Here is a 27,133-nt window from a genome sequence, read left to right as displayed (position 1 = left end):
ACACATTTTATTGCTTTGTCGCATCCTTACAGTGCTCTTTCGGTTGCTCAGGCTTACTTGGACAATGTTTTTAAACTTCATGGTTGTCCTACTTCGATTGTGAGTGACAGAGATGCAGTGTTCACAAGCGAGTTCTGGAAGGAGTTTTTTTCTCTGCAGGGGGTTTCTCTTAAGATGTCCAGTGCGTACCATCCTCAAAGCGATGGTCAGATAGAGGCAGTCAACAGATGTCTTGAAACGTACTTGCGTTGTATGTGCCACGCTCACCCTCACATGTGGTGCAAGTGGCTCGCTTTGGCAGAATACTGGTACAACACCAATTACCATACGTCCACCAACATGACTCCATTCGAGGTAGTTTACGGTCAAGCTCCTCCAGTTCATCTTCCATATTTACCAGGAGAGAGTAAGGTGGATGTGGTGGCTCGCTCGTTACAGGAACGGGAGAATATGTTGAAGTTCCTTAAGTTCCACCTGCTTCGAGCACAGCACAGGATGAAACAAGTTGCGGATCAACATCGCACGGAGCGTGACTTTGAGATTGGTGAATATGTGTATGTCAAGCTTCAGCCATACCGTCAACACTCTGTGGTTTCAAGGGCAAATCAAAAGTTATCACCCAAGTACTTCGGTCCTTACAAGATCATTGACAAATGTAGGAAGGTTGCGTACAAGTTGGCTCTTCCATCGTCGTCCCAGATACATCCGGTATTCCATGTCTCTCAACTGAAGGTTCTCGTTGGTAATGTGTCCACCACTACTCAACTACCGACTGTGATGCCTGAGGTATTTGTCAATGAACCTGATTTGATTGTGGAAAGGAAGATGGTGAATCGACAAGGACGAGCAGCTACTAAGGTTTTGGTTAAGTGGGTGGGTGAACCATTGGAAGAAGCAACCTGGGAGTTCCTTTTCTATCTCAAGAAGAAGNTGACTATAAAAAGTTTAGACAATAATTGTTTTAAAAAAGTTTTGCCCCGCACAAGTGTGCGGGAAACTCCCTAGTTGGGTTTAAATATTTTGTCAGAATTATATAATTATAGTTTTATTCTTTTTAAATTAGATTTAAGGTTTTTATGATTTCATTTAAATAGAAGAGATATGTCGGGTTTGAAATGTTCTATATAAACCCTAATTTAACGATATAGCCAAGCTGAAGCCCTTTAAAAGTAGTCGATCTTGTTCGAACTGAAGAGAGAAGAAGATCACAGATTTGATTGTAAGTAATTAGAGCCATGGGGAAGAGGTGGATGATTCGAGTCAAAGCAGATTGATCGTTGGACTTGCGAAGCGAGAAGCGAGATCTCTTATTGGTAAAATTTAACATAGCCCATTGGGCCCATTAGGCCCATTAGGGGTTCTAGAGTGATTGCACCTCTAAAACTCTAAATTGGAGCATACGTTAAGGCTAGAACTGGAACCCTAAACACGATCTTTGAAAAAACTCGATGGAGATTACATGGCTGAAAACAAAAAGGATGTGAAGATTATAGCTTGCTTTGATGTTAGTGATACAGAACCATACGTGTGAGTGGCACGTGAGAAGGTATCAATTTAGTCGGCTTATCTCAAGCGGTACACGTGGAGGGTGAGGATTAAGCGGCTAAGAAGCCGTTGGGGAAGACATCAAAACAGTGTGATTGTTTTCATTTTGGATTATCATTGAAAATCTTATCAGAAAAAAATTGTAAAAACTTTCTAAAAATTACTTGTTGGGTTTCTCCCAATCTGGGAGCTGGCTTATCGGTTAGTGTTTTATGAATACTCAATCGATCGTTTGTTGATTTCTTGGTGTGATTGTGCGATTACAAGTTATTTGTATCAGTTAGGTATGAAAAGCTTTGGTTGCTTAACGCAGATTCTACTCTTCGGATGATATTCCAGTATTATTCGCCTAAACTGATAAATTACAATGGTAAATTAGGCGTGATTTGTTGGCAATGGCACCGTCAACCAAGGCGTAAGAGTAGTCTTCATTTTTCTATGTGGACTCTAGAGGATGCTCAGAAACAGAAATGGTGTAGACGTGTTTACTATTTTCCGGTGGATATAGCTGTTGAGGGTACTATTTCCGTCGTTGGAGTGACTGTTAATGGTGAAATAATAATGTCCATGGTTTATACAGATAATAATAATCCCTTCTTTGTTTTATTCTTCAATCCCGAAAAGATCACTCTCCAAAAGAGTTGAAATCCAAGGTTTTGAAGCTCATGGGAATCATAGTAGAGTCTACACCTTTGTAGACTATGCAGAAGATCTCAAGTTTATATAACTCATAGTCTAAGTAGTTTACTTGGAAATGTGACATTTCATTTCATTGACAGGTTTTGTTGTCAGCTTCAACATTTTGTTGGCTTATAAAAATAAAATAAAAATTCTAGATTGTCTTCTCTCTACGTTGCTTGAAAGCAAAATAATGTTTTATCCGTTCTACCAAAAAAATAAATAATAATGTTTTATCCTTCATGAATGCATTTTTATAAAACTTTTCGTAATGATATTATTGTCTATAAGGTTCTTTCAAGATCTTAACGATACCTATGATTAATTGAGAGTATGAAGACACTTTGACACGCATTTAACACTCGAACTTTTGTGCAATTAACAAGAAGAGTGAGTCTTTAAACACTCACATTCGACGACAATATATGAGACTCACTAGCTTTTATTTATTTATTTTTGTACGCTATTTCAGGTTACGCGTGTGGTTGAAAAACACATGTTTCTCATATATATTACCGCCACAATATAAGCAAAAGTTTGTATTCGTCTTATCCTACTCATAGTTTTCTTTTTGGAGCTTTAGTTCTAAGCCTGCATAAGTACAATTATTTAACGAGGTTCTACATATGAGATAAGAGGAAAGCTCTTCGAGTCGAGATGTAGTATGGAGATACAAATACATGTCAAGCGACTTCAAGATTCTTTGCAAGGTTATGACTAAGTAAGATTGTGTCCATTGAGTAGTAAATTTTAAGTGAATTTAAACCAAGTGGATTCTTGCTCATAAGATCATTCACAAGATAGATAAATAAGATCGAAAATGAGATACTTCTTTTGAACTTTATTTAGTCTAAACAGTAAAGACAAAAAATTAGTCGCGATTCTTAATAGAATTGACTAAACCATTTGGGTACAAATTATAATATACAAAAAAATTAGTCGTTATTCTTAATTGTATTGACGCTATTTAGATACAAATTATGTAGTACATACATTTTTACAAAAAAAAAAGGTAGTCAACTCAATCTTCCATTAATGTATAAGCAAATTTACCCACATTGCATACACATACGCATATATATGTTTGGTAATTTCATTAAAATACCATCTGAGGCTATTAATATTTATGGTTTCTCTACTTTTGTGAACTACCAAGGTAAACTAGCTTTACTTGCTACAAAAATTATTAGCATGTATGACTTTTGGGTTTTGGAAGATGCAGGGAAACAAGAATGGTCTAACGTTTCTATAGTTAAAACTCAAGAGATGTGTTCGTATGATCTTGTTTGGCCAGGTTTTGTTGGTGGCACAGATGAGCTTATCGTTACAGCTCGTGATCTGTTTTATCAGCTTTATTTTGTCTATGTTGATCTCATGATGAAACGGCGATGAAGATAAATTTTGTTGGGAGGAATCGAATGCTTATATCGACCATCTTTGGTGCTTGCTTTCACGGATTACATTGAAAGTATTATGTTCTTGAAACAAGAACATAATACAAGAAGCGAGTGATCTTGATGTTACATGATCACATGAGTAAATGGATTCTTCTTTCGGTTAATACTGGTCTGTCTTTAATGTTGGTCAATGAATACTTTGTAGGACTTCTTGTAACAGTAATATGCTCATTTTCTCCTCTCGTTTCTTCTTCATAAATTTTACATTAATAATTTTCAAAAAGATTCAAAGATAGTTGGGTACTGGCTATATTACACATTTACACTACTAAAACGTTATCTCATGTTTTGTTCTCCCTAACTTCGTCCAGCCTTCTAAAAGCCTTTTGGGCCTAAGAGATTGCCCTATTTTGTGCAAAACTATAGAGATTGCCCTTAAAACCCTAACTAGAGGTTGCCCTTCTAAGATCTGGAACCAAAAAACACACGATCTTAGAACTCTATGGAACGAGAAGACAACTCAGATGTCATCCCGATTGATATCATTCACGAGATACTCTCGAGATCGTGTAATAAATCAATCGCTAGGTTTGGTCTCGTATCCAAATTCTGTGCGTTCATACTTGGACGTCCAGAGTTCACCGAGTTGTCCCTGACTAGGTCCTCCTCCAATCAGCCGCCGCGTCTCTTATTCGCCACCAATTATTACTCTAAATGGCGTTTATACTCGTGTCTTCAGCCTCAGAGTCCAGATGAGAATCATTCTCTTATAGTATCCGCCGATTTTCATATGGAGTTGCTTGGAGACGTCGGACCAGGAAATATATGTGGCCCTGTCTCCGGCCTACTATACTTCTCGAATATGCGGATCTCAAAGGACGGTATAGATAAAGTGCCGGTGATATGTAACCCTAGCACGGGACAGTACACAGGGTTACCTCAGCTGAGAACTAAGATCGGTGAGCCAAGGAGCTTATAAGGGTATGATCCCATATGCAAGCAATATAAGGTACTTGCGATAAGCAAGCCACCTTATCGAGAGGCACATATTCTGACAGTAGGAACAGGAAAAGTGTCATGGAGAAAGATCCAGTGTCCCGTACACCATTATCCTATAAGTGAAGGGATATGCATCAATGGGGTTTTGTATTACGTGACTGAACACGACAAGGGTGTGGAGGTTATAGTTTGCTTTGATGTTAGGTATGAAAAGCTTTGGTTTCTTAATTTTAAGAGAAGTTATAGTTGGTTCAAATCTACTTGTTCCACTACGCCTTGTAAACTGATTAATTACAAGGGTAAATTAGGCGTGATTAGCTGGGATTGGTTCGGTGAACCTTATGGAAGAAGGCGTAGGAGTAGGCTTCAGTTTTCTTTGGAAACCCTAGAGGATGCCCATAAACAGGAATGGGTGGAACGTGATTACCGTATTCCGGTGGATATAGTTGTTGAGGGTGCTTTTTCGGTTGTTGGAGTAACTGCTCAGCCCCGTCTTAAACAAATATGGGACCTCTGTCAAATTTTTAAAAAACCTAAAAACCTTTAATAAATTTTTTTTTTGAAAAAATTGGACCCTTTTGCTTAAAGAAATTTTTTAATATTTGGGATGGACCCATGGCATTTGCCTACTCTGCCATGGGGTAGAGACGGCCCTGCTGATGGTGAAATAATTATGTCCATGGATTATACATCTAAACCCTTCTATGTTTTATTCTTCAATCTCGAAAGGAAAACTCTCGAAAGAGTTGGAATCCAAGGTTTTGAAGCTCCTAAGAATCATAGTAGAGTCTACACCTTTGTAGCCTATGCAGAAGATCTCAAATTTATATAACTCAGTGTCTATGTAGTGCATGTACCTAGAAATCTGACTTTCCATCGTCGGACAGGTTTTGTTGTAAGCTTCCTCATTTTGTTGGCTTATAAAGTTTGTTTTCCTAGGTTTGATCTCGATGTTACTTGAAAGCAAAATAATATTTTATCCTTCATCAAATGCATTTTCATACAACTTCTTTCTATAATGATATTATATTTATAAGTTCCTTAAGATCTCTCTATCAGTTTTTTTGTTTTCTTGTCTAAGAAATTATTGGTTGATACCCGAAACAACAGCCGTTTCTTAGCCACGTTGAAACTAGTTTCCTGTATAAGAAAAACAAATTTTAGCGAACTTCTTCGTATGAAGTCAAGGGAAAGCTCTCCGAGGCGACGCTTACACGCGAGATACTCATTCATGTCAAGTGACTTCAAGATTCTTTGCAAGGTTATAACTAAGTTATATTGTGTCCCTTGAGTTATAACTGTAAGAGAACTGAAACCAACTGGATTCTTGCTTATAAGATCAGTAACCAACTGGATTCTTGCTTATAAGATCGAAAACGAGATATTTCATTAGAACTTTATTTAGTGTTGAAAAGTAAAGAAAAAAAAGTCACAATTCTTAATTATAATGACTTAGTCATTTGGATACGAAATTATATATATATAAAAGCTAGTCGTAATTTTTAAATGTATTGAACTAGTCGTAATTCTTAATTGTATTGATTTCATTTGGATACGAAGTGATTAATATTTAATATACATTTTTACAAAAAGATTAGTCAAGTCAATCTTCCATTATAATGATTACGCAAATTTGCCTCTATTACATATATTATAATCATGATTTATAGATGAGAAATACAAGAAAATCTTATCAAACAGAAAGAAAAAAAGTACTCAATTTTTTGTTAATGAAATATGTTTTCTGAAGACCTAGTTGAAATTTTCTTAAGATTACCTGTGAAAACCCTGGGGATATTTCTCTGTGTATCCAAAGCTTTGGAATTCAATCATCTGCAGTCGAAATTTCATCAACATATACCAATCTCGATGCTCTACTCGTCAACTACGTGTCATGTTTGCTTTACCTGAGCTATACACATTTTATCTTTGGCATTTTTTCTCGTCATCCCAACCTTCTTAGGTTATCAATTCGATATGTGTCGATAATGTACCTCTAATACACCTTGTTGTGTCAATAGCTTGATGATATGTGTTGAATACATGGGTCAACTGTGGATATGCAATCCTGCCTCAAGAAAGGGTGTAATGTTGCCCCAAGGCCCCCAATCCGATTTCTATAAACTGTTCAGGAAATGGTATATGGGATATGATCCTATTAGTTATCAATATAAGGTCTTGTTTTCTCAAAAGAATGTTTAAGAAGTGCCGAAAAAGTGGAAGTGTTAACTAGTGCTGTCAAAATGGGCTTTACACGTCCATTTTGACCCGTCCAACATTGTTCAATTTGATTTTGGACAAATAGCTGACCGTGTTCATTAATGACCGGTCTATTAACAATCATGTCCACTAATGACTATATTTTTATTGGCTGTCCATGGGTGTCCATTGGAAAACATATAACATATTTTGTAAAATGAGAAGAAAAAAAACATAAATATTCAAAAACGTATTTGTGTTTTAATTTTTTACCCAAATCAATTTTGACTTACGTTTTTAAGTATTATGGACCGCCCAATATCTATATTGTTCGTCCAGTTTTGTCCATGGACAAAAGCGGACCAAAACCATTTAGACCCGTTCTAAATATGGGCTTGTGCATAACCGGTCTATAATGAATTGGATATGGACGGACCATGGACAGCCCACCCATTTTGACAGCTCTAATGTTAACACTAGGAGGTCAAGTTTCATCGATGCTCGAGGTTGGGAATAATCACACTCCCATAACCAGAGGAATATGCATTGATGGTGTTTTGTATTATGTTACTGACACGTCGCATGGACCAAAATTAGTGAGATTTTATGTGGCGACAGAAAATTTTGGTAATTTCATTAAAATACCGAGCAATGGTAATAGTACGGGCTTTGGTTTCTCTACCTTAATGAATTACCAAAGAAAATACCGACCAATGGTAATAGTACGGGCTTTGGTTACTTGCTACAAACAATATTAGCAATTAGCATGTATGATATATGGGTTTTAGAAGATGCCGGGAAACAAGAATGGTCTAAGGTTTCTATATATAGTTATAACTCGAGAGATGTGTTCGTATGATCTTGTTCGCGCAGTGTTGGGTTTTGTTGTGATGAAGTTGCAGCTCGTGATCGATCTTTTCAGTTTTATCTTGTCTATGTTGATCTTAAAAGGAAACGTTCAAGGGTAGTTTGGTTTAGAGGAATCAAATGCACATCATATTCATATCGAGAGGGGATTGCTTCACGGATTACGGTGAAAGTAATATGTACTGTAATAAGAACAAGAAGAGCGATCTTTATTATGATCACATGAGTGATTTTGGATTCTTCTTTCGTTTAATGTTGGGCAGTTTTTTCTCTTTTTCTCTTTTTAATGTTGTTGGTCACTCTCACTCCAAGTAAATCCTTTATATGACTTTTAATATTGTAATAGTACTAGGTTTTCACCTGCAGTACACCGCGTGACTAAATTATAAATTAATGTATTTTAAATAATAATTTTTAATTTATTTAGTTTTCAAATTCCTAATTAATTAACTGTTTTATCTAATTAATTTATAATTTTGTTTAGAATGTTTTTTCTTCTTCTTACGTTTTATACATATTTATAGCCTAATTACATTAAATTTATTATTAGATAAAATATAAAATTTTAAAACACTTAGTTTTATTTTCTATAATTAAACAGAGGTATATGCCTATATGGTATGTTAGTGTATATTTTTATGTGCATAAAATTTTTTTGTTTTTTGGAATATTAAGAATGTGTTGTAGTATGTGTAATATTTTGTAGTTCTTATACTAAATAATTTATAAGTTAATTTTACAAACTATGACTACAAATCTATATTATATGAAATAAACTAATATTTTTAGTGTTAATTCTATAGTCTTAACCTGCCATGCTAGGCGGATCACGTAACATGTTCAAAGATTTTTAATCTGCAAAAACTCATCATATGAAACTCGTGAAAGTAAAATATAGTATGTGAGGCTAAAAGTTACTTTTTATCAAATCAGTTTTTTAAATTTTTAAAGAACAATACATCTTCACTCACCTCCTTATAAAAAAAAAATAAATTTGTATACATTTATAATTATGTTTGTTACCTTTTAAAACACTTAATTTCTATTAAAAAAATCGAATATAAGTATAGTTAATTTATTTATTAAATCCCTTTTTAATAAAATGGAATTACACAACTTCAAATTCGTAGATCATATTATATTAATATAGGTTATGACTCAGATTAATTATTTGATAGCTTATATGAATTAATTATTTAATAAGTTATATAGATTTAGGATTATGATCCTCTTAAAAAGGATATTCCAAAGAATGAAATAAAATATTCAAAGAATATTTAACTAACCATATATAGGCAAAAAATCTCAGAAATTAATAAAAATTAATCACTCTTCCACAGAGTACAAGTGATTTTTGATTATACTAAAAAAATAAATCTTACCTAACTTTATCAGAAGGCTCTTATTATAAATCATACGCACCTCCATTAACCGGAAATCACAATATTCATCCAAAAAAGAAGAAAACAAAATGACAATATTTCTCAGTTTACAATGCTAAAACAATTTGTAACCCTACAAAAATTCATGGTATATTCGAGCTAAGATACTACATAGTTGGACACATTATTCCAAAGATGTTGGTATGTCATTCAAGATGATTCGAGATGTTCCATATTAAAATTATATTTTAAAATATAAAATATACAAAATTTTGTATAAAATAAAATTTAACCTGTGTTATAGCACATGTACTTATCTGGAATCATTAACAATATAAAACTTGCAAAATATGTGTTATTTTCAAGCCATCATATTTAGCATATGATTTTATTGCATAATGTTTTATTCAAAAAAACTTTTAAAAACAATCACATAAATTATATTTTATATAAAATTACTATATAAATAAAAATAATTTTAATCCGTACTCTAGCACGGGTACTAATCTAGTTAATTATTTAATGCCAATGGTATGACGGTAAATAAGTGCTAACTTCATAATTTATTTTATAAATGTCTCCAAAAATGTATATATAGATTATTAATATACAGTATGCTCATTTTCTCTTCTAGATTCTTCTTCATATATGATTATATTCTACATATCCTTTATGTTATAAATCACAAGTCATTGTACCAATAATATTGTAACACATCAGCCAACACAAATCAATTTTCAGAAAAAGTAACAGAAAAGAGAAAAAAAAACAAAAAAAAAACAAAAAACAAAAAACCGTTCTACCTCTCCTCCATAACCCCCACGATCTCCATTATCCTTAATTAACAAGCACTATTTTTATGTAATTTAAAAATGCTAAACGACTTCTATTCCGCTTTAATTTTGTGTATTTGATTTTGAATCACTTTCTCTAGACTCTTTTCGGTACTTCATTAGTCTTTTTAAAAAAAATAGAATGGTGCTTCAAGCTCCAGAAACAATCTTTTCTCATGCAAGATTTTGCTTTCTTTCAAGACATTGTAGCCATGACATCTATGAAGGAAGATATTTTACTCCGACTACGCAACGATGTTAAATCGAAAACAAATCATAGGTTGGTGATTCTATTACTTATTTATTGTTGGTGCAGATTTTTTTGTTTCTATTATGAATTTATGGAGTTGAATTTCTTTATGGATTCCCCCACATCGAGTAGTTTAGGGGGTGTATTCAAATTATAATTTTGAAGAATTTTGAGAAATTTATGATATTTTGGATTTTAGGAGATTTGGGTGAGTTTTTAGAGTATTTTGGTGGATTTGTTAGTATTTTTTATTTTTAAAAGGAGAAAATAGTTTGTGATTTGATGAGATTTGGTGAGATTTTAAAAAATAATTTTGGGTGATTGTAAGGGATTCTCACACAAAGACACATTGTTCATTCAAGAATGTAACTTTCATAATGATGAACAAAAATAAGTGAAAGAATAACACGAAACTGTATGTAAATTCATGTCTTATATACACATATAAGACACTCACACCTGCTTAGGCAAGTCAGCAACGCCGATGACGTGAAACCCATACGGAAGGATGTATCCTTCGTCCTCTTCTCCTCCTCCTTCTCCAGGGAGAAACAAAAGCTCTCCTCCGTAACAGTTATCACGTATAACGAAATTATTAGATTTTCTTATCATAAAATGTTACCACTATCTCTGATGACAGCGACCCACTAACTCTATTTAAGATATAACTTTCTTTAGAAACTTTACAGAAAAAAAAAACAAAGCAACCTATTTCTGGGAAAAAAATCCTTACTTTCCGACTTGATTTCACTTTCTCAAGAACAGATATGAAAACCTTTTGAAAGCCCAAGTTTGATTCATAAAGAAGCCAGCTTGGCTCTGTTTCTAGCGATGACCATGGCGGTCAACGGAGTTTTCGAGAGATTCATCGTGGAGAAGAGTAGCATGAACCCTTTGGCAATGCAGTCTAAGCATGATGAAGCCATTGCTAACTTTGGCGTTCCTAACTACGGTGGTTACATGATCGGTTCCGTCTTTTACGCTCGGAAAGGAGCTTATGGATGTGACTCTTTTGACAAAACTTTCAAACCCAAGTTATACCTCGCTAACTTTTTCTTCTTTTACGTGTATTGTTTTTTTTTTTAACCAATCCTTCAAAATCACACTTATGAAGGTGTGATTTTTTCAACAGGATTTCTCTTATACAAAAGTACCCAAAGTCTCCCAAAATCTCTATTATGGTTTTCTTATAAAAAAAAGTTATGTTTTGAACAACAGTTGATTTGATATGATTTTTACAAATTGTTGATTGAATAACAGGGGACTGTGAGTGGTTTTGAATGATTTTTAACAACTGTCATATTGAATAACATTGGATTTGAGAAGTAATTTAAAAATCCTAAGTTGAATAACAGGTGAATTTTAAAAAAATAATAAATCCTCCAAAATGCAAATTCATTCTTCCATTTTTACAATGCTACACTAATTAGGGTAGAAGTTTGTCTATAATCGACAGTCGAAGCTCTGCTTTCACTCGCACATTATCTCATGTTTGTTCTCCCCTAGTTAGTTGCATCCAGCCTTTTCAATTATTTATTTTCAGGCCGAAGAAGAAACTTCTTAGCACAAGCTAAATTACACACATGTCCTTTTCGTTAATAAAATTGTACATTTTCTTTTTTTATCAAAAAAAATGAAAATCGAAAATTTTTCTTTTGTAAAGGAGGTTTTTAAAACTTTTGTCTATATACATTCTTTTTGTAAAAGTTTGGTAAAATATGTTTTAGGGTATAACAAAAGCCAATTATACCCTTAATTATATATTCAGATTAAATTTAAGCCACAATTCATAACTCCGAATTATGTGTTATTTTGGTTATCAGGCAAATTGTCCCTAAATATATACGTCTTTTGAAATAAGGATGGTGTATGTACAGTGATATTATCATAAGTTATATATCCACTCGTCTTCTCTCAATTTTATTTGAGCTTTTTGTTTACGCAAGCATGTATATACCATTTATGGAGGAACAAGAACTAGGCTGACTCTGACCATTTGCAAACCAATATGGATGTATATCGCCTAGATGCACTTAACTTTTCAGTAGCTCATTCTGAGGTATATAACTCCATAACTAAATATATACCGACCGACCAAGAAAACAAACACTAGTGACCATATTGGATGCATATATATAAGAAGAGAAGGAAAATTCAATCTTCTTGACCAAAATGATTAGTATAATTAAGAATGGATAATATAATTTAATATCACCATATAGTATATGTCTAAAGACTTACACAAAAGTCCAAACTTTTATAATAGAATAATACGAAAAAACCATATATATGTCTAAAGAGTTACAACAAAGTCGGTACTTTTGTTCCAGACTTCAGAAGGCAGAAAAAAATGATCAGCAGGGTATGCCGAATGATCAATGATTACGACATTTTTAAGGATCGTGTTCAATTTCTTCAATAGTTGTTCTTGATCAATATTTTTTCCCTTCACTGCAAAATGGTTTGGCACGATAGCACAACATGAAGTTTCAACTCCTAACAATAGAAAAAAGTGACAATCATTAACATTGTTTAAAATTCACAAGTCTAAGTAAAATTATGTATTTATAATAATTTATATCAACAACAAAAAGTAGTTCCAATATAATCGATGGGTGTGTGTAGGTGTACCTGGGAAACAAACCAAACACTGGAATCCTTTCCTCCATTTTTTTTCGGGACACTCTGCATACTTGAATACAATTGTCGTCGACTACAAATTAGGGAGCTTTAATAAATTCATTATAAAAAGAAAAAAAAAAAAAAAAAAAAAGAGATTTTGTTCAATAGGTTTACTAAGAAAAAAACGCACCATTTTTTGAGAAAAAAAAAAGCTAGAAATCTTGGAAGTAGAAGAGAAGGATGATGGACAAGAATGCCAATGAACTCTATATATACAGCACTCAAGAATGGATCTTCCTTTTTTCTTTTTCTTTTGTGGAAGTAATCCATAAAAGCCAGACACATGGCTGTGAAATAATAATTATGTCTTAATTTCCCAAAACCACAACATATCTTTGACAAAAAAATAAATAATACATCTATCTCTCTAAGATTTTTTACTTTAATGGATTTCCGGAAATTCATATACATTAGATTCATAGATATTTTACTTTAATGAATCTCTCTAAGATTTTTTACATATCATAACATATCTTTGACAAAAAAATAATAATACATTTATATCTCTAAGATTTTTTTACTTTAATATAGAACATAAATAATTTTTTTGGAAATTATTTGACAAGGTAATTTTCCAATTTAACAAGGTAATATATGCATGTAAGAAAAACAAATCTATGTATAAAAAAAGAACAAATACATTAGTAAATTTCCGGAAATTATTTTTTTTTTCCTTAAATTTCCAGAAATAATTTAACAAGGTTGTATATGTAAGAAAAATGAAGAAAAATAAATATAGTGTCTTTTTATTATATAAAGCTTGGTATGACCAAAACTTAGGGTTAGCACCTTTAAATGCGACAATTTTAACATCTTATAATTCCAAGCTTTCCATTTGAACTACGTTTAAACACTTTTGTATCCAGTACATGAGCGTCCAAAATAAAGAATGTAAATTATATAGAGTTTTTGCATATTTGAAACTTTGACCAATAAATCGATTACGTGTAGTCGTGTACCAAGGGCGAGCCAAAATATGTAAAATATGTTAGAATCCCAGGGTTGGGACTTGGGAGCGTCAAAGGATACTATGGAGAAGATCTCAACTTCTCAAGTGTATAAGTTATTAACTTAGAACACAGAATCTAGCTACTTTTCATATAACTGTAACTTTTCCATCTACATGTTTAATTGGTTGTCATTAGCTCAATCTTTTTTTTTTTTTGGCTTGTCATTATGTTTTCCCAGGTTTCTTGTCGATGCTCTAATTCTGTTGCACGTTGGTTTAGATGTTCTTTTAGACCTATATCGTATTACAACATTCTTGTTGTTTTTGTTTCAAAAAAAAAATTACTGGACAAACTTAAGAGATTATAAGATTAAACGTTAAAACAAAATAATCTGTTGAGGTTGATTCAACAAACTGGAATTGGCATTACCTACAGTCCTCTTGGTTATACATGATTAATTAAAAGTGTCTACACAGGTTAATTATGATTTAGAAAGACATTCTCTAAAGTTCTAAAGTCATATCTATCATTTACGTAAGTTTACTAACTAATTAATGAATGTATACTCATCAACCGATTCGTTATAGTTGCAGGTTATATTTTCAGGTCATATTATTGGATGCCTTTTGTAAGCAATATAACCAAAGACACGTTACATTAAAAAAAAAAAAAAGGTTGGATTGTTTCTGCGTTGTTGTATGACGTCACGTAAGATGTTCTTTGATTACCTAGATGAGTTTTCATCTCAAATCGTGGTATATCTTATCTTGTCATCTTAGATAAAAAAAAAAATAGTTTAGTTTCAAATTATCGAGCTAAATCAAAATTTATACGTTACTTATTTGGGGACTACGCTCTATTGGTTTTGATACTCCTCTAAGAGTTAGGAATTTGTTAGTGATGAAATCAGACCATATAACTTCTGAAATAGTTGAGTTTTGGTGGTTATCTCTTGTTGGTTGAACTAGACAATCTATCCACTCCTAGTTATATCTCTAGCCTAAAAAGATTGAAGTTTTTCAACAAATGAACGATCGATTCATATATCTTAGAAGACTAACAGTAATCCTATTAGAGAAAGCTTTCTACTTATCAGTTATCACATTTTAACCGTGAATTATCACTTTGTCAAGTGACTAAGTTTAATACTAGTTTCATGACTCTTTGTAGGGCTATGAACTAAGTGATATTGTGTCCACGGCGTTATAATTCCGTATCCACCAATAAGGGACTGGTTTCACCATCATTGTCCACTATAAGTAGTTTTCACTCTGATTCTTCTATCACACGTTATCTCATGTTTCGTAATGATAAGCCAGTAGTTATTTTGATATTAGTTACATGAGTGACAATGATGATGATGATTGCAATTATATAACTAGTGGCTTGAGTTGCAGTTTGATAACACACAGAGAAAACTTGAGGTTTGAGTTGCAGTTAATCATTCAGAAAGACACTCTCAAGATCTTCAGCTTTTTTTGGATCTGACTCGCTAATTAGCATAGCCGATTCTTTATTATTTTAGGCCAGGTTACGTGGTTGGCAAACATAGGATTCACATATTAGTGCCATAATTTAAGAAAAGTTTGTACTCGTCTTTATCTAATCCTACTTATAGATTACCGTGAGTTTTTTTTTTTTTGGTAAAAGGTTAAATTTTATACCAATTTTCGTTTGTGACAGAAAGTTACAGAGATAAACAGATAGCAAAGAAAAACCAAAAACTACAATGCAAAAAAAAACAGAACAACAACAAGCAAGCACACACAACAAAGCACGGTAAGATGAGACGAAAGAAACCACCATAGAGAAAGACAAATGTAAAGCGTAACATGAACTCGAAATTGCCGCGAGCGTATGCAATCAAGGCAGTCTTCAAACCTAGTACCTACAGCTTTCTCCGTTACCGTGACTTGTCACGTTGAAACTAGTTTTCTATAAGCTCGCGTAAGTACAAAATCGTAGCAAGCTTCTTCGTATGAAATTAATGAAGGGAAAGATCTCCGAGGCAAGGCGTGACTAGAGGTGCAAATACCTGTCAAGTGACTTTCAAGATTCTTTGCAAGGTTATGACTAAGTTATATTGTGTCCATTGAGTTATAATTGTAAGTGAGTTGAGTGGAAGTGGATTCTTGCTCATAAATTAACAAGAGTGATAAACAAAATTGAAAATGAGAACTAATTTAATGTAAAAAAAGTAAAGAAAAAAACTAGTCGCAATTCTTAATTTGTATTGACTTAACTATTTTTGGTTTTTTTTTATATATAGCATTACAAATTATACGTCTGTCCTTAAGATGACCGGACTCAAGCCCAAATTTGGTGAGTACCGATGGCCCATTTGCTCGTTCTCAATTGAATTAACTATTTGGATAAGAAAATTTATTAGAAAAATCTAGTCGTAATTCGTAATTATATATTGACTAAACCATTCAGATACGAAATTAATTACATACATTTTTATTAAAAAGAAAGTCAAGTCAATCTTACATTAATGATTAAGCAAATCTCCTCTCACTGCATAGTATATAGATTAGATATAATCATGATTTGTAGATGAGATATACAAGATTTTCTTATCAAACAGAAAAAAAAATACTAAATTCTTTGTTCACTAAACATGTTTTCTGAAGACCTTTTGATCGAAATTCTCTTAAGATTGCCTGTGAAATCTCTAGCAATATTTCTGTGTGTATCCAAGCTTTGGGCTTCAATCATCCGCAGTCGACATTTCATTAGCGCATACCAATCTCGATCCTCTACCCGTCAGCCACGTGTCATGGTTGCTTTACCTGATTTATTCACATATTCTCATTGGCATTTCCTCTCTTCATCCCCACCTTCTTCGGTAACCAATGCAATATGTTGCATCGATAATACCTCTTATTCGCCTTATTGTGTCAATGGCCTGATATGTATCGAATACATGGATCAATTGTGGATATGCAATCCTGCCATTGGAAAGGGCAAACTTTTGCCCCAAGGCCCTCAATCTACTCTTGATAAACCGTTCAAGACATGGTATATGGGATATGATCCTATCAATTATCAATATAAGGTCTTGTTTTTCTCAACAGAATGTTTACAATGTCCATACAAAGTGGAAGTGTTTACATTGGGAGGTCAAGGTTCATGGAAAATCATCGAGGATGGGAATAGTCATTCTCCCGTAACCAGCGGAATATGCATCAATGGAGTTGTTTATTACGGTGCTCACACGGCGCATGGACCGAGATTAGTGAGGTTCTATGTGGCGACCGAAAAGTTTGGTAATTTTATTGAATTACCGACCGATGCTAGTAATATGTATGTTACGTTCTTCGGTATCTCTACCTTTGTGAACTACCAAGGGAAACTAGCTTTACTTGCCAAAAAAAATATTAGCATGTATGATTTATGGATTTTGGAAGATGCGTCCGGGAAACAAGAATGGTCTATGGTTCCTATCAATATTAGTCGAGAGATGTGCTCGCATGATCTTGTGTCGCTAGGTGCGGTGGGTTTTGTTGCTGGTAGTGGTGAGCTTATTGTTACAGCACGTGATCGATTTTTTCAGCTTTATCTTATCTATGTTGATCTCGAGAGGAAACGTTCAAGGGAAGTTTGGTTAGGAGGACTCAAATGCGCAACATATGGACCATCTTTGATTGCTTTCACGGATTATGTTGAAAGTATTATGTTATTGTCATAAGAACAAGAAGAATGATCTTGATGTTACATGATCACATGAGTGAATGGATTCTTCTTTCGTTTAATTTTGGTCAGTTCTTTTTCTGAATAATGTTTGGTCAGTGTTTAAAAACAAAATATTGTTTAAATGTTGGTCAGTCTTGTCCTAATGAATCCTTTGTAAGACCTCTAATGTAATAATATATGATAATTTTCTCGTCTTGCTTCTTTTTCATATATTTGACACAAATTTATATGTAAAAAGAGTAAAACCTTTAGAGGCTTTGTTGTTTCATAGGGAAAAAAAACTCCTACTAAAAGTAACAAACTATATCCGAAGTATCCAATTTTTGGCATACTGTATATTGAATTTTTATTATTTGCTTTGATCTGCAAACATACAATTATACGATCATTTTTTATTGGATCCAAGTAGAGATAAAAGGATCAAATCGAATATCTTCTTATTCAGTCTCACATAGTCACATGTCGATATGCTACATTAACGAGACTAAATCGTGGTATATATTAAGCGTTTATTTTTAAATGTGATTTTCCAAATTGCGTAAAATTAATTCTCCCCAGAATATTTAACCCTGAAAACTAAGAACTAGAACGTAGATGTATAGAGAGACCACTCAAATGTATATTTGTTCTAGATATTATACACTAGTCTTGAGTCTTGACTCGTCTGTACAAAAATTATGGGCACAGCATTTGAAACTGCACGTTTTGAGCGAGAAAGAATTTGTTGAAATGCAACAACTGTAAACGCACAATTGTATATGTAAATGGACCAACAACGCATGTATCGAGGTTGATGGCAATCTTCAACCTCTGATCTCCCGTGCTTATATGTTTGCCTGAAAAGCCAATAATTTGTGACAATGTTGTGGATAAAAACAAGCTAGTAGAGCTTTTACAGCTATAGTTTGCACGAATTTTACAGTAGTTACTGTTGGAAAAGTGCAACCACTGTTCTCTTTTTCTCTTCAATAATTTACTAGATAGTCCCCACATGTAAGAGTTAAAGTTGGAAACCTCTAACTTTATGCGCATATAATTATTAAACAGGCTTCAGTTGAAAACTATGGAGGCAAAGAGAGAAAGATACCAAAACATATATGGAGCAGAAAACAGAAGGTAAGTCTTACATGAAGAGAGGTTTGTGGAAACCTGAAGAAGACATGATATTGAAAAGCTATGTTGAGACTCACGGAGAAGGAAACTGGGCAGACATTTCCCGTAGATCCGGTTCGATTCGAAATTTTCATATTGAGTTTTGGTCGTTTACTCGAAAACATAAGTTGAGACTTTTTTTGGGAAACTAAGGATTTTGTGTTTCTGCGTGATGTGTTGTTTCAGGGTTGAAGAGAGGAGGAAAAAGCTGTAGGTTGAGATGGAAGAACTATCTAAGACCAAATATCAAAAGAGGAAGCATGTCACCTCAAGAACAAGACCTCATTATCCGCATGCATAAGCTTCTTGGAAACAGGTCTTTCCTCTTTCACCATTGATCCACCCACCTTCTCATAACTTTCTCGATTCTAACTTCTTACTCTTTTATATCAGATGGTCGTTGATCGCCGGACGCCTTCCAGGTCGCACTGACAACGAAGTCAAGAACTACTGGAATACCCATTTAAACAAGAAATCCAGTTCCAGAAAACAGAATGCACCTGAATCAATCGGCGCCACTAATTTCACCGATAAGCCAGTAATGTCTACAGAAGTGAGAAGAAGCCATGGAGAAGGAGAAGGAGAAGGGAACGGTATCGTAAGAAATACCTGGATGGAGGAGGAGACCAACAGCTTTGACTATGACGTCCGCATAGGATCTCCACTGCCTCTCATCTCCCACTACCCAGACAGCACTCTTGTTTTTGACCCATGTTTCGCCTTTACCGATTTCTTTCCTTTGCTTTAGGACTTACCTTGCTTTATCTCGAGGGATAAATTCTTGCATAGACTTTGTGAATCATTATGGCTTTTAGTTATACAATTTTACATTGTGGGACGTAGTCTACGCAAGAAATTAATCATAATTTACAAGTCCTAATTCGTTGAGGATCCATTCTTATTTCTTACCTTTATTATCAACTGCAGCACAATACCTGTACCTAAACTATTTTAGACACCAGAGTACCAACCAAGTGGAAAAAAGAAAAGAAAAACATATGTCCATTGACTCTTAGTCATTGTATGGGATTTCTAGTAAAACTCAATCCAAATTTTGGTAACATGTCCTGAAGAAAAAGGAAAATTGTAATACTTACAAAACATCATCTTCCAGAGGGTATAACATAACCTCATCAAGTGGCAAAGAAGGAGGGGTTCCTGGAGGGATGCTTGCAGCGCCATTTTCACCAGCACATATGCAAAGTGCTTCAGCATCTCTGATTGTCGAATCAAGGTCAATATGCCCAGACAGCTCATTGATGAACTTTAAGAGAGTGTCAAAATCCATCTGTTCTCCCATTATCTTGCTGCGGCATCGCTTCAAGATCGCCACACAGACATATAGGTGAAGGTGTTCTGAGAGGTAGTGAGTCCATAACACCTCCCACAGCTGCATTGTCTTCTCGTACTCAAACTCCCTGAGACACATTGTCACCAGAATCAAATACAACACAGTAAAACTTACAAGATCTCTTCTTGAAAATAAGAAAATAATATTGGGGCATTCACATTCAAAGTGTGATGTAACTGTATTTTGGCTATTTTAGACAGTGCACTTGCTGTAGATATCTCAGACATTGGAAGGGTTTCGAGCGGGTATTGCAGAACAGGTAAAATGGTTAACTGATCACAAACGATATCCATTTCCCGACGAATAATGAAATACCAATAAATGTTAACTCCAGACACGCAAATTTTTATAGGGTAACAGTGATTTTTTTTTTCCAGCCCAAAACGAGGTTGTGGAACATCTAAGCAATAACAAGAAAGAGGCAGAAAAGAAGAAACAAACCTTTTGAACTGAATCAGGATCCAGCGGAAACAGAAGAAGTAGTTCAAGCAGTCGTTCTCCTTAAAGTAATTATGAAGCGGGATATCGAGTAACTCTACCAGCTGCGGCACAATGAAAATGAAAGGGAATCAGATTCAGATCCCAACATTGATACTGAATGCTGATAGAAACGAAGAAATAGAAGAAAAAAAGGTAAACTGTAGAGGTGTTCTCAACAAGACCAAATTAGACCTTAGAGAGTGCAAAGAGTTGAGTATGCATCCCGTTCTGGTCACGGTTAAAGTTGGGTCCAAGGCGTTCCATCAGTGCCACGAAACACCAAAAGGATTCTGATTCATCCTCCATCACAAACAAGATAGGCGACAGATAATCACTCATTCCCTAATAACCAGAAAACCATTTGTCCGTTAAGCCACACAGTGGATTCAAAGAAAAAAGCCAAAAGAGAAGAGTGTCCAGCATCTCTGCTTATACGCTAAGTGGGAGCACTGANTCTCCTTAAAGTAATTATGAAGCGGGATATCGAGTAACTCTACCAGCTGCGGCACAATGAAAATGAAAGGGAATCAGATTCAGATCCCAACATTGATACTGAATGCTGATAGAAACGAAGAAATAGAAGAAAAAAAGGTAAACTGTAGAGGTGTTCTCAACAAGACCAAATTAGACCTTAGAGAGTGCAAAGAGTTGAGTATGCATCCCGTTCTGGTCACGGTTAAAGTTGGGTCCAAGGCGTTCCATCAGTGCCACGAAACACCAAAAGGATTCTGATTCATCCTCCATCACAAACAAGATAGGCGACAGATAATCACTCATTCCCTAATAACCAGAAAACCATTTGTCCGTTAAGCCACACAGTGGATTCAAAGAAAAAAGCCAAAAGAGAAGAGTGTCCAGCATCTCTGCTTATACGCTAAGTGGGAGCACTGACACTAAATATGCAAACAGAATAGTAAGGACACCGCCAACTTGTAATCCAGTTATAAGAATGAACTATGAAAACTGATAAATACCTGGCAGTAACCCAGGTCAAAATTGTAGAAGGAGTAGGTTAACAGAATATCACGCATGCTATTGACATTAAGATTGTCATCCCCTTCATAGTATTCGAATGCCCTATCAGTTCTTACCTACAAAAGAATAAACGAGGCATAGCTCAACAGGAATTCGACGAAAAAGGCACACCACATAAATCAAAATTCTCAAACCCTTCTTACCACATCTTTATCTATCAACCCTTTTCTCTCCCGATATTTTGTAAATCTTTTTGCTTGTTCAGGAGAAATGCTCTGTCAAAAAAAAATTGTTTTAGTTAAGAGTGCATCAAACATGTGGGAAATAAACTACATTTCAAAATCTGTAAATAGTTCAGACATCATAGGGAAAAGGAACTACATAGCCAATTAAGAAATCTAGATATGATGTGATAAGATGATGAATGAACCTGCCACTGCTGTTTCAATGTTGCATATTCCATCCGTTTGACAGATCGAAGATATTCTCGCTCTGCATATGTCGAGTCATATGTATAATATCCCAAGAGAAAGGGCCAGACCTACAATGATAAGCCTCCAAAATTAATCAGCATATAATTACGCACGCCTACTTTTTAATTAAGATTTCATATGAAATAGAAAGTTAACCTCTCTTCGAAGTTGGTGCTCAATGCCTCCATAGAAAACTCTCTCTCGAAGAGCTTTTGATTCCACAACTCGCCCTTCAGAATCCAAGAATGCTGTGAACTGAGATCCACCAAAAGTTTGAATTTAAACAAATGATTAAAAGATAATACAAATTTATGCATACGCTTCGCAAACAAAGATGCAAAACATATTCCCTACGAGGTTGCACATTCTCTGTCGATATACTACAATCAACTACAATGCTTGGCCATATATCATTACTAAAAAAAGTACCAAAACAATTTCCTCTCTAAACTTTCTGGACTTTGAAAAATTGCAAAATTCGAAAGTGCGTACCTCTTTATGCCCCATTGGTGATTGCCTTGGTTTCCCCCACACCAGACTTAATTTATTAAACTGCAAACGAGGAAACAAATTCATGAGTCCCGTACTGTACACGTGCCATTACGAATAGCCAACTAACCATCAGTTCCGGATATTAGGCGTTAATAAAGCATAGAAAGGAAATATCCATAGATGTTTATATTGCTAATACAAGGTGAAGCAGCCAAATATACTGTAGATGTGAATATCAACTAAAGTTGATCATTAATATCAATGCTCAACACGCTTAATTCATAAAACTTATTGCCCTTGAATTAAAAAAAAAAAACTTTTAAAGCTCTGTTTCCAACAAATTTTAACAAGAACAAACAAAGGTGCTGTAACTCACTAATCACTAGTATCTAGGTAGTGTTTCAACTAACTGAGAGTACAAGCACAACTGACACTGACATGCATGCAAAGTCCACTAGTGGGAGCACTCAAATTATGCCGGGTAGGGTAACAAAAATAGCAAGGTCATGGTGAAAGTCAATTGGGCATCCAAAATAAATCAGACAAGGAAAAAAATTACAATGTATGGATTTTAGTTAATAGGGAAAATAGAAGACTCACAATATACCGATATAAAAAACAAAAAAAAAACTAGATACTGAAGTACATGAAGACTCACAATATACCGATATAATTTCCATCAACATGCTAATGCTTATAACCAAAAGAAAAATGATACTCACCTCTAAGGGATCAGCAGGAACATCAACGTCATTAGAGATTTCTTCATCCTTGAAAGGGTCATTTTCAGGGTAACTATGAGGGTTTTCATGATGCTTTTCCTCAGCAATATTTGACAACTTTTCAGGATAACTGTGCACGGGTTGGTTATTCCATCTCTTGTCACTGGAACCAAAGCCGTTATTTTCAGAAAACAACTGGGTGGTTGTGTCTCGAGCAAATTTGGTAACCAGAGAAAACTTTTCTAGAAGATGGATTGAAAGATCCCGAGTAGGGTCATGACTCTTTTGCTTTCTCAAGCCATACTGGGAAACACTAGAAACTCTGTTACCAACATCTGCACTTGCTCTCCCTTGATTTTCATTAGAAGTTCCTCCGTCTGATGGGTATAGTCCACTTGCTACTGGCAGTGAACTTGGCAGCTCCAATGAAGACAGAGTTCTCTGTTAGATATTATGATAAAAATGTATTAGCCCATAAGATAAACCAAAATCATCACTTCACCCAACATACTATGATTTGGTATAATTACCTGCAAGGGACTCTGAAAATCATTTACAAGGAACACATTTACATCTTCTGCCGACCTATAGAAAGCCAATATCATGTGAGACTAATTACGGATATTCTCTTTGTGGCATAACTATGTAACGAGTCATCCAGTTCCATACGATCACTAAACGCTAGTCATCCAAATATTTTCATGTCAGGTCTCCCTAAAGAGTAAGTAACAAGAAACCAGTTATACACTAACGCTGTGCATTCCTAAACTACTTTGATACAGTAAACGAACAGAATATAATGACATGTTCTCCACAAATAAGAATATTAATACAGACACAGGAACAAAACTATCTGACATCAGTCACAAACCTTGCAAGATAAAGATGCTGCTTCACTATGGCTAGGAACTCCCTGACTCCTCCATTGTAGAAATACAGCGGCGGAAATGCAAGTCCTGCAAGTCATTTAAAGGGCTCAAGATTCTCATTCCAGTAACTAGGAAGACTTAGCAGTCATTACAGTTTCATTAACTAGGAAGATTTTCATCATAAATATACTCCAACGAAAGCAAAAAAATCGAAGGGTTTTTGCTTACCTGAAGACAGAACAACAATTACATACTGCCATCCGAGAGCAGGAGTATGTCGCCTGATGGACCTCACTTCTGTGAATGGTACTGCAGTAATGGTATAAAGACTCCTGTCTAGAAAAGATATAGAAACTAAGAACAAAGGTAAGGCATCATCTCCAATACCAACATATACTAATTCAGTTCAACGAATCTTATAATTACCTTTCTCTGATAGCTTTGCATTTGAGGTCTGTCCCTTGTACGGAACCCACGACTAGCCACATATCAAACGCAAGAATAAAAAAAAAGGAAGAAAGTGAAAAAAAACGAATACCAAACTATACATCAAGAAATCAAATCAACCTTCTTAAATTGCAATGGGATCAAAAAGCAGAGTAGTATATAAAAAAAAGGAGTTGCAATGATTGATAGATTGATCAATTACCAAGAAGAGAACAGAATCTTGCTTAGTTAACTTCAATCTACCACTAATCCTCTCAGAAGCGAACTGTGTAGGATGAATTGCAACGTTATCCTTCAAATATATCAACTCAGCGTCGTCGTGTTCACTAGGTAAACTTCTCTTTCCGCTATTTGAACGCATCATACTAGCCGATCCCTAACAAAATCAAACGATCAATCCAACGGGGGAATAATTTGGAGATCGAAATCAAACAGAGAACGAATACAAATTCGCCTTAGGCGGAGAATTTTGATTGTGAAAATAACAACGATCGAGTTGAATTGAAGATTGACAGAGCAAGAGAAGGAAAGAGGAGTAAGAAATGCAAACTTGTTGTTGAGAAGCAGCGTAATCGGCGTCGTCGGAGAGATCCTGTAGCTCCGATGCTTCCATACTCATGGTGATTTCACGAGGAGAGAGAGATGAGATGAGAGAGAGGGAGATCGATTACCCTGGAGACGAAGTAATCAGAGAGAGGAGGAGGCTTACGCGTCAGTCAGGAATATTCTATTACGTAGTGTATCTCTTCATTAATTTTGCAGTTAAAAAGGTTTTAATTTCCGCGTCGGCGTTGTAACCGAACCGAACCGAACCAAATTGAATCGAATTGAAATTTAGTCAACTTTATAATAATGTGAATAATAACACAGAAATAAAATTGATATGGTAGCAAAATGCGAATTTGGTTGGTGCAACTGAACCACAATTATTTATTAAACGACAAAAAACTAATTTTTATTCAAAATTATATTTTTAATTGAGTAAATACAAATTAACCATAGTTAATTACATTTACATTTCATTTAATATCGAACTAACATAAATTTTTTATTTTTCATTTTCTAAAAAATTGAAATCTATAGAACCTAAACCGAAAAATCAAAACCTGAAGTTATAAAACTATATAAATTCTCAAAATCAAATGTCAAATAATTATATTTTTCAGTAATATTTTTGTATAAATTTTGTTGTAAGAGTACATTCATTTTTTTTGTAAACTACATTGCAACGGAATATAAATATTTTTTTTTTTCTATTAGTATGAATACCGTGAAACTGAAGCTAGGTTACTTATATAATGTTACGTGTGTACATCATTTGGTTTGGTCTATACTCTATAGTATAGCGAAAGGCTAACTTTGGTAGGTTCTCATCACTCACATATATATATTTTTGTAAAACATTAATTTATATTTTGCTTAGGCAATAACTTATAAATTGTAATTAAAACTCTACCGAATCAAACTGGAATCTACTTTGAAAATGCATGGTACACACATCAATCAACAATGAATTATGTATATTGCAAAACTAAACGACCAATTGTATGATCAAAATCAGGATGTCTCCCCAAAATGAGAGGCAAATTGGATGAGTTCAGGGAATTTTTTTGTACATCCATGATAAATATACATATATTTCTCCACCTTCATTCCCACCAATGTTTTCCTCAACCTCTCGTACTTCTTGTCGCTGTCTAGAAGCTCTTCAGCAAAGAGAAGATAAGCCGTATTAACTGGACGAATTAAGCCATCAATTAACTCCTCAATGACATGGGCAGGTAAGCCAAAGGAAGTCACCATATGACTCTGTATCTCAGATATTGTAAAGCATTTTCTTAAACAGAACTTTAACTCACCATACACACGTTGGAAATCTGCATAACTCGGAATTATAAAGAAATACTCATGTTTTTGTTAAATTGTCTTGTTAGTTGTTTTTTTAAAATTAAGAAGTTTGGGCCATTGGATATTAATCTAAGCTAGAAAATTGTCATAAATTTTTTTTTCATCAGGTCAATAGTAAAAAAAAAATCATTAGATGATATTGTCTAAAAGAAACCACGGAGAAGAATGAATTTGGGACTTCTCGTTAAAAACATTAAAGAAAACAACTACAAGGCCACATTTTTTTCTTGCGGAGTCTGAGAACAAAAGAACCTTAGGGGTAGAAGAAACGTTGTAAATTACAAAACATCTCTTTCCTATATAGTCTATAGATGTTGTCTAACTGTCAAAAATGAAAAAACAATTCGACATCAAGTGTTACTTATCACAAGACTTCTTTGTACACAGCCTTCCCTTATCATCATTTCGAGCTTATGATAACCACTTCAGCTGTAACTCATCCCACCATACGTTTTCTTGCATTTAGAGACCACCAAACTTGGCACTTGCATTACTGTGTCTTTAGACCCTAGGACTGAAACTCTGCAATTGGTGGAACTTCCTGCAAGTGTTTTTCACTAAGAGAGCTTTCTCCAAAGACTACCTTTTGATGCACACTAATAAAACCAAAATTCCCCAAGTGTACTTGTCTTCTAAATGCAACTTGTTATTTCGTGTATTCGAATCTCTTCTAGGGCTTCTTTTCAGTTGTTGCTAACTTCAGCCTTGAGATGAGTCTGATACTTAATGCATGACACTCACACCTTGTTGACGTATATGAACTTAAAACATTTCCTGCATATGTCT

General features: G+C 34.4%; 4 protein-coding genes, 1 long non-coding RNA gene and 1 pseudogene across 8 annotated transcripts; 4 read left to right on the top strand and 2 right to left on the bottom strand.

Moving 5' to 3' along the window:
• LOC104728830 (putative F-box protein At5g52620) lies at nt 4,123-4,599 on the top strand. The gene has a single exon (XM_019232089.1). The coding sequence runs from the start codon at nt 4,123-4,125 to the stop codon at nt 4,597-4,599; it is 477 nt and encodes a 158-aa protein (XP_019087634.1).
• On the top strand, nt 6,357-7,911 carry LOC109127426 (annotated as a pseudogene).
• Nucleotides 12,343-13,037, bottom strand: LOC104725773. The gene is made up of 3 exons (XR_757965.1): nt 12,963-13,037; nt 12,782-12,863; nt 12,343-12,646 (listed from the first exon to the last, which is right to left on the bottom strand). It is a non-coding gene; the product is annotated as an uncharacterized LOC104725773 (long non-coding RNA).
• On the top strand, nt 16,377-17,664 carry LOC104725772 (putative F-box protein At5g52610). Its single transcript, XM_010444497.2, has one exon. It carries the CDS (start codon nt 16,403-16,405, stop codon nt 17,471-17,473), a length of 1,071 nt encoding a protein of 356 aa, XP_010442799.1. The 5' UTR covers nt 16,377-16,402; the 3' UTR covers nt 17,474-17,664.
• LOC104725770 (transcription factor MYB82-like) lies at nt 18,139-19,565 on the top strand. The gene is made up of 3 exons (XM_010444494.2): nt 18,139-18,705; nt 18,817-18,946; nt 19,024-19,565. The coding sequence occupies exons 1-3, from the start codon at nt 18,576-18,578 to the stop codon at nt 19,376-19,378; spliced, it is 615 nt and encodes a 204-aa protein (XP_010442796.1). The 5' UTR covers nt 18,139-18,575; the 3' UTR covers nt 19,379-19,565.
• On the bottom strand, nt 19,611-25,163 carry LOC104725771 (TBC1 domain family member 15). Of its 4 annotated transcripts, none has more exons than XM_019233165.1 (16): nt 24,990-25,163; nt 24,642-24,815; nt 24,419-24,470; nt 24,221-24,346; nt 23,995-24,079; nt 23,654-23,708; nt 23,124-23,564; nt 22,402-22,461; nt 22,066-22,164; nt 21,867-21,977; nt 21,640-21,711; nt 21,436-21,552; nt 21,092-21,241; nt 20,920-20,961; nt 20,423-20,481; nt 19,611-20,048 (listed from the first exon to the last, which is right to left on the bottom strand). In XM_019233165.1, exons 1-16 carry the CDS (start codon nt 25,056-25,058, stop codon nt 19,724-19,726), a joined length of 2,037 nt encoding a protein of 678 aa, XP_019088710.1. In that variant the 5' UTR covers nt 25,059-25,163; the 3' UTR covers nt 19,611-19,723. The 4 variants fall into 4 exon arrangements, with proteins under 4 accessions (XP_019088710.1, XP_019088711.1, XP_019088712.1 ...); XM_019233166.1 differs by having other exon boundaries at nt 24,221-24,328; XM_019233167.1 differs by lacking the exon at nt 20,920-20,961 and having other exon boundaries at nt 20,423-20,523.

This window comes from Camelina sativa, chromosome 11, assembly GCF_000633955.1.
Source record: "Camelina sativa cultivar DH55 chromosome 11, Cs, whole genome shotgun sequence".
Classification (NCBI taxonomy): Eukaryota; Viridiplantae; Streptophyta; class Magnoliopsida; order Brassicales; family Brassicaceae; genus Camelina; species Camelina sativa.
This window is presented reverse-complemented; position numbering and strand designations above follow the sequence as displayed.